Source organism: Malus sylvestris, chromosome 11, assembly GCF_916048215.2.
Source record: "Malus sylvestris chromosome 11, drMalSylv7.2, whole genome shotgun sequence".
In the NCBI taxonomy this organism is placed as follows: Eukaryota; Viridiplantae; Streptophyta; class Magnoliopsida; order Rosales; family Rosaceae; genus Malus; species Malus sylvestris.
Window position 1 is genome coordinate 12,824,467 of NC_062270.1, and position 7,147 is coordinate 12,831,613.

The 7,147-nt window shown below is 36.1% G+C and overlaps 1 protein-coding gene and 1 long non-coding RNA gene across 3 annotated transcripts; one reads left to right on the forward strand and one right to left on the reverse strand.

Annotated features, from left to right (window-relative positions):
* Positions 1-2,395, reverse strand: LOC126590136 (high affinity nitrate transporter 2.4-like). The gene is made up of 3 exons (XM_050255661.1): positions 1,515-2,395; positions 1,285-1,400; positions 1-929 (listed from the first exon to the last, which is right to left on the reverse strand). Exons 1-3 carry the CDS (start codon positions 2,322-2,324, stop codon positions 263-265), a joined length of 1,593 nt encoding a protein of 530 aa, XP_050111618.1. The 5' UTR covers positions 2,325-2,395; the 3' UTR covers positions 1-262.
* A 723-nt stretch (positions 2,396-3,118) lies between these two features.
* Positions 3,119-5,926, forward strand: LOC126590142 (uncharacterized). Of its 2 annotated transcripts, XR_007612075.1 has the most exons (4): positions 3,119-3,559; positions 3,769-3,870; positions 4,145-4,229; positions 5,330-5,926. It is a non-coding gene; the product is annotated as an uncharacterized LOC126590142 (long non-coding RNA). The 2 variants fall into 2 exon arrangements; XR_007612076.1 differs by lacking the exon at positions 4,145-4,229 and having other exon boundaries at positions 3,124-3,559.
* The last annotated feature ends 1,221 nt before the right edge of the window (positions 5,927-7,147 follow it).

Here is a 7,147-nt window from a genome sequence, read left to right on the forward strand (position 1 = left end):
AAAGCATTTGTCTGCATCATATAGAATAAAAGCACACGCTATTAGCTTATTACACCGCCTCCATTTTCAGTACAAAGAAACTATATATATATGCCCTAATTTAACTCATTATGTATTGTACGACCTTATAATAGACTTGAAATTCATATTTTTAAAACTCACTTGTATGAGTTACAAATATGATTAATTATGATGGTCCAAATAAAAGTATTCATTGCTATTGTGTGTTTCACACTTGCATGTCGATATTTCTCTTTGTTGACTAAACATGGGAAGGTGTGGTGTTTGGTGGAGTTGGAACAGAGGCAACCCGCCTACCACGCTCAGACCTACTATTCTCTGCGAACTTTAAACTCCCTTGGTGCAACCCCTTCTGCTTCTCCGCCTCACTCCACTCAGCTGCATAGTAAAACTCTTCCGTCGACTTCTCGACATCTTTGGACGCTGGAAGGAACATGCCTCCCCATTGTGGGAAGTGCACCAAAGTCACAGGAAGAGTACAGCACACAATCATTACCCCCATCCAAGACAACCCTGAGGCAGTTGAGAACGCTGAGGTCGAGAAGAACACTAGTTGGGTCAACCCAGACCCAAAGTTCCCACCTGCTCCCGTGAGGCCAGATATGATGCCGAGGGAACGTCGGGAGATGAAGGGGATGACGCCAAAGGTAGCTCCGCATGCAGCCTGGGCTCCTAGAGAGAAGAGGATCATGGCAAGGACTGCAAGGGGGAGTGAATTGGCTCGGCCGAGACATATACAGAAGACTCCTCCTAGGGTTTGGAGAATCCAGAGAGTCCACAACCTCCCTCTCATTCCAAAGTACCTGCCTGCTACATCAGATGCCCACCCACCAAAGGGACGAGCCGCAAAGTTGGCCATGCCGAATGATGCAGCAATGATGCCGGCTAAGTGAAGTTTTAGATCAAATCTGTTGATTCGATTAACACAAATTAAACGTAATTAGTACAGTACAAGAGAGAAATTAATGCAACTGACAGGTGGGAAATCAACACTGCTTATATTTGTTAAAATGATCATGACATCACTGAGTTAGTAAGCAGTTTACCTCAGTAAAAGATAAATAAAATATTAAACGAGAAATGATACTTGATTTTTTATCCAAACAATATGATGCGTTTATCTTGTCAAACTCTCAATCTGATTAAATTTATTTAAAACAGTACGGTAACATAACATATTATATATATGACAAGAGAACGTTAAATACTGTAAAAATAGTTACCCAAAAATGAAAAACAAATAAGTAAAGAAGAAAAACTAACCGGTCATAGAAGTATTCAGCAATGACATTATCAATGGACAACTCAACACCCATGGAGTAGCCATAGAGAAGGACAAAGATCCACGTTCTATAGTTTGTGACAGCATACCACAATACCTGAACAATAGTAATGAAATTGATCAATTAGACATCAATATAATTGGTTATCAACTTATATAAAATTCTGTCTTTGAAAGTGAGTGAATAAAAAAATATTAAAAAGAAACTGACCTTGGAGAATTGATCTTTGGCAACTTCACCCTTCTTCTGCAAGGCACCAAGATTCCCATCGGGCAAGTCTTGACCAAGGGTCAACACCATGATTCCAGTAATGATATGAAACCACCCTGGAATGAAGAATGCAATTCTCCAGGCAGTAAAAGGAGTTGCTCCACATCTACCGATGATGTCGAACATCAATGGCATCAAGAGTTGGGTTGCCCCACCGCCCATGTTTCCCCACCCGGCTGCAGTCCCATTAACCAGTCCAATAATCTTACTATTAAACATTGTGCTCATCCAATATTGGCACGACACAAATGTTGCAAGGGAAAAACCAATCATAAACCTAACTGCTATGTAACCCCCAGCGTCAGCCACAAACGACATGCAAAACACAGTGGGTGCGCTGAGCATAATTAGGAACGCACAGCCGTAGCGTGGCCCTATCAAATCACACACCGCACCCATCACAAGCCTTGAGAATATGCTGCCTGAGACGGAGGCAACTCCGGCATTTCCGATGTCTTGCTTCGTGAGGTTTATGTTGTCTCGGATGATAGGGACGAGAGGAGCAGCTGCAAATGTTGAGATAAAGCAAGTGAAGAAGGAGATCCAAGACAAGTGGAACGTCCTCATGTGAGGGTTGGCCAGAGAGAATAGTTTGAAAACTTTGGCCTTGTGCTCTGAATCGACTGGCAAGTCGAATTTGGCTGTCGTGTCTGTTGGGACAATTGGTGATGCTACTGAAAATGCAAAGGTTTGCTCTCTGCCTGTCACTCCATGCATGGAGCTTCCGGGTTCACCTTCTGAATCTGCCATTTTTGGGGCTTCGGAATTCGGGGTTTGGGGTTTGGATTTTGATGCTGATTAGAGTACTAAACGGAATTGTAGTGTTGTGTGAGGAAGGTACAAAGGGAGTGTGGGATTTATATAGGGCTTGGAGTTGACGTTGTGAAGGGTTGTGAAGGGGCAACGGGCAAGAGTAAGATTCTCCACATTTGTGTGATCCATTTCGCCGCATACGATGATATGAATAGTAAAAGTCTCATCGAATATCCCAAGGGATCACAGTAACCCTTCAAAATTGCAATCAGCTGGTTAATTAACAACTGTCTTGCATATTAGGGACAACCAAGTATTAACTAAGTCAATGAACTCCTAATAATATTTGAATATTGTTTGTTTGGAGTAATGCTTGGCTGCATAAACCTAAATTATATATATACAACTAGTAAATGATCCACTTTGATTGGTTAATAATGCAATCTGTAACATTGTACTTTGCCCACTTGTAATCGAAGAATTTGCATGAGTCTTGAAATTGCTCGTCTGAAGCGCATATTGAGGCTATGTTAGATGATATCCTATGTCACAAAGAATTGAGTTAAAGTTAGTAAGAAATGGGCCATAAAATATAAGATTAGAAGAGATTAGTAATGACCTCTATGAGCATTAGAAATGCATGTGAGATGTATTTGAAAATGACACCTTCCAAGCAGAGATTTGCAAATCTCTCCCATATATATCTTTGCAATGCTTATGGATGGCATAACTAATCACTTTAATCTACAATTTTATGATCCATTTCTTACCAACTTGAATTTATTCCCTTCAAATTTAGAAGTTCCTCATCCAAATATAGCCAGAGTGAATTCTACAGAGGAGCTCCAAAAAGTGACTCTAATGAATTCTCTCTAATATCGATCGGATTTATTCAAATGGACTAAACCCTTACTTACTTTTCAAAAAAAAAAAATAATAATAATAAATAAAAAAAAACAAAAATCTTTGAAAGTTTGGGATCTACAAAATAAATTCAATCTATGCATTTCAGCCGTATCACTGTATCACTGTTCAGCTGGAATCGCACTCACAAATACCTCTTCTTCCTGCTTCATTTTCTTCCAACATCAAAATATGGCTTAAATTCCCTTCTCTTTTCCCTTCAGCGAGAAATCTGACACCCATCACCCAAAAATCACGTCGCCCCTCTCCTTGCCTTGCCGTTTTCCTCATCTCCCGATGGTTCGTTCTCTCCATTGGATTCCATTTGGGTGAGTTCTTTGTTGATGCTTGCCCTTTTTTGATTTCCCGATTTGGTTTTTTTGGGTGTCTTTAGTCGTCGTTTTGATGAAGTTTTTCTGCGTTTTTGCTTTACGTTTGTGGTTTTTTATTTTTTTGGGGGGTTTCATGAATGAATATGTGTGGGAGTTTTTGATGTTTTGTTAATTATGTTTTGCCAATCATCTCCCTTTAATCGCAGGAACAAGAAACACCTGTTGCATGTCCCGATTCATTACCGTTTTGACGAGGATTTTCGAAATTTACCTCAATTGTATTCTCTCTCTTTCTACAATTTGGAAAGGTAGTATTAGGCATCCTTATGTTCGTCGTCATACCAAAAGTAGTAATTGGAATGGCATGGTTATGATTTCATATTTATGAAATTAATTTACACACATCTTTATCAAATCGATTTACTTTTTTTTTTTTTAGAATTCATCGTTTAAATTTCCAGTTAGGACAATTTTTCTTTTAAAGTTGTGGGTTCTTTTGATATGATTTTATTTTATCTGAATATTATTTATTTATTTTTTGAGATCTTATATCAAATCTCCAGATTGACTCATACTCTTTAGGCTTGAAATAGATTCTGTAAATCAGTGTTGCTGGAGGAGTTGTTCCGCAGCCTCAGGAAGAATAGAGCAATGTGTTTGAAATAAGGTCTGACCAAAACTTTTCTATAAAATTTCGCAATTTTTGAGTTTTAAGCCATTCAAATTGGTTTGTTAAGTAGGAATAAAATACTAATTAATTAAAGATTAGTAATTTGCCCAGGAACTAATTACTAACCATCTTTTGGTAGGGTTCAAACTCTTAGAAGTTTCATTCTCTTAGTTTTTTGCAGTTCATTATGACACTATACAACTTGAGTAGACGAAGAGTATAGCTCATCGTGAACAGCTGAATGCGAACTTTCTATGCAAGCATAATTGTAAAGGTTACTTTAAGTGATGACTGTTGATATGGTATATTGGTAATGCCTAAAAATTTAACAGTTAAATCAATTTAGCTTCAAATTATTTTATTTTCTGTCATAAAAAAATAGCCTAAAGATTTAACATCCTATAATATAGTTTCAATTGTAAAAGATAGTAAATTGAGGTTCTTTGAATCGTTATTGATATTGGTTTCTGCATTCGGTGTTAGAATGTGACTGTTATGTGTTTTGCTTCATTTTAGTTTACTTATTGTTAACAAGGAAAAGAGGAATTGAGTGTCTGGTAACCATGTATGTAAGGGTATGATCGGTGATTTGACACCTCAATTGCTTTGCTCAATAATCTTTTACAAAATTTTACAGTATTTAGAAATTGTATCTTTAATTTACAGTATGAATACATTCCTTTACGGATCATCTCACGCTCATCATGTCAGTTGATAATGTGTGAGATAAAGAGAGTTCATATATCTCCATGACGGGGCAATGGTCCGCCACCCATTATGTGGTGCTATTTTACAACTTAGTTTAATGAGAAAATATCAATTAATTAGTTTCTAATCAAATTGTACCTAAATTGCAGTCCAGTAATGACATTTCTATTAGGTATAAGAAAAAATGAGATTTTTTTCTTGACACTAAATATATAGGCATTCTTATCACTTTTTTCCATACCTCTTCATTTTTATTCTTCCCTACTATATTAATTAAGTGTAGGTTAATTTAGATTTGATAAAAGATATTGCTCAGGAAGTACATATTTGTAGTCTCCAGTAAAAGGTATTATTCATTTAATTTATGAGATCTTTTATCACATCACCAGGTTGACTCATAATCTTTAGGCTTCAAACAGATTCTGTAAATCAGTGTTGGTGGAGGAGTTGTTCCGCAGCCACAAGAAGAACAGAGCAACGTGTTTGAAATAAGGTATGACCAAAAATTTTCTATAAAATTTTGCAATTTTTGAGTTTGAAGCCATTCAAATTGGTTTGTTCAGTAGGAATAAAAATAGCAATTAATCAAATTATTTGGGTCCTATTTGTATGGCTAACGTCTCATTGGCCGTCGGCCTCTTGAACACTAAGAAATATGTCCACTGGTCCTTTACTTTGATAGCAAAGTGAATTGAGTTAAAGCTTGCAGCTTCTGGGACCTGAAAAAGGACTAAAAAAAAATTAGACTGTATAATGTGTATTTGCTTGGTAGTACTCTATGGTGCAATGAATACTGAGATGAATAATTAAAATGAAGGGTAAACATAGGCATACAACTTGAGTAGACAAAGAATATGAGTCATCATCAACAGTTGAATAGGAACTTTATTGCAAGCGTGTCTGCATTCGGTGTTGGTTTTCAAATGTGACTTATGTGTTTTGCTTCATTTTAGTTTACTTATTGTTAAGTATTTAATAATTGACAACTTTTTTTTTTATTATTATTTTTTTTAGATTTCTCAGTGAATTATCTATTGCTTGGAGTTTGAATTTTTTTATGCCATGTTAAGAGGGTGTAGAACTAGCAAACGCAATCAAATAATACAAGAATGCCATATTGTTGGTTCTTCCGGTGGCATACAAGTTTGTGATAAACCAAGCTTTGAACATCAGGACAAAAGACAAAAAATTGTTGACAAACAGTATAAACACAGTCCAAACAAGTGCTAATGTCGTTACATTTGATAATTCAAATCAAATTAGTAAAGGTCAAGCCAATTTTCAAAAAAACAAACAAGGTAATTGTCTCTATTGAACTTACAATTTATTTTGAGTCGATTATGCATTTATTACTCTGTCACTAATAAGTTGCATTTTTGTCTTCTTTTTCTTCCTTTCCCACATGTATTTTTATTAAATAGGCAATATTGTGGAATATGTGGATATGGGAGACAAGAACTACATGTGCATTTATTGCGGTGCACTGTTTTTTTGGCTAAAAGAGTCTCTTAAGAAAAAATCTCAGAATTGAAGAGGCTGTTAGTATGTCATCCTCAACTTCTTGCATGTAATATATGAATGTAAATAGAACTCTGGCTATGGCATATGACCATCCCAATTTTTGTCATGTAATATAAGAATGTAATATATGTATACAACCCTACTCTTTGGCACATATTTTCTCATGTATATAAGCTCTACTTTTTACACGTTTAAGATCATTTTGAAACCCGTAGCATCGAGCGGGCCTCAATTGCTAGTTAATTTCTAACACCAGTTCTCTCAAATTTGTGCTGCTATTGACGCATAATGTATTGATATATTTTTTGGAGCGTATTAATCACATCAAATTAAAACGTTGGATGATTACAGATAACGTTAAAATTCATTTTAATGGAAGTGTCACAAATAATGTCAAATGCATTACAAATTTACGATGCAAGTTTTTAATTAATAATTGTGATATCCACACACCCCTTTTTATTTTTCAAACAACCCTTATTAATTTCTGTCATTTGATCTTCTTCAATTCATTTGATCCGACGACCGGAAATTAAGAGGGTGTGTGAGAAGTAAAAAGGAGTGTGTGTCACAACCCGTCCTGAAATAAATTTTTCGATGGTGTGAATTGTCTAAAGTACCCTTGGACGTTGAGATGTGTTATGTGTGATATGTTTGTGGTTGTGGTCCAATTCCTAATTTTCCTA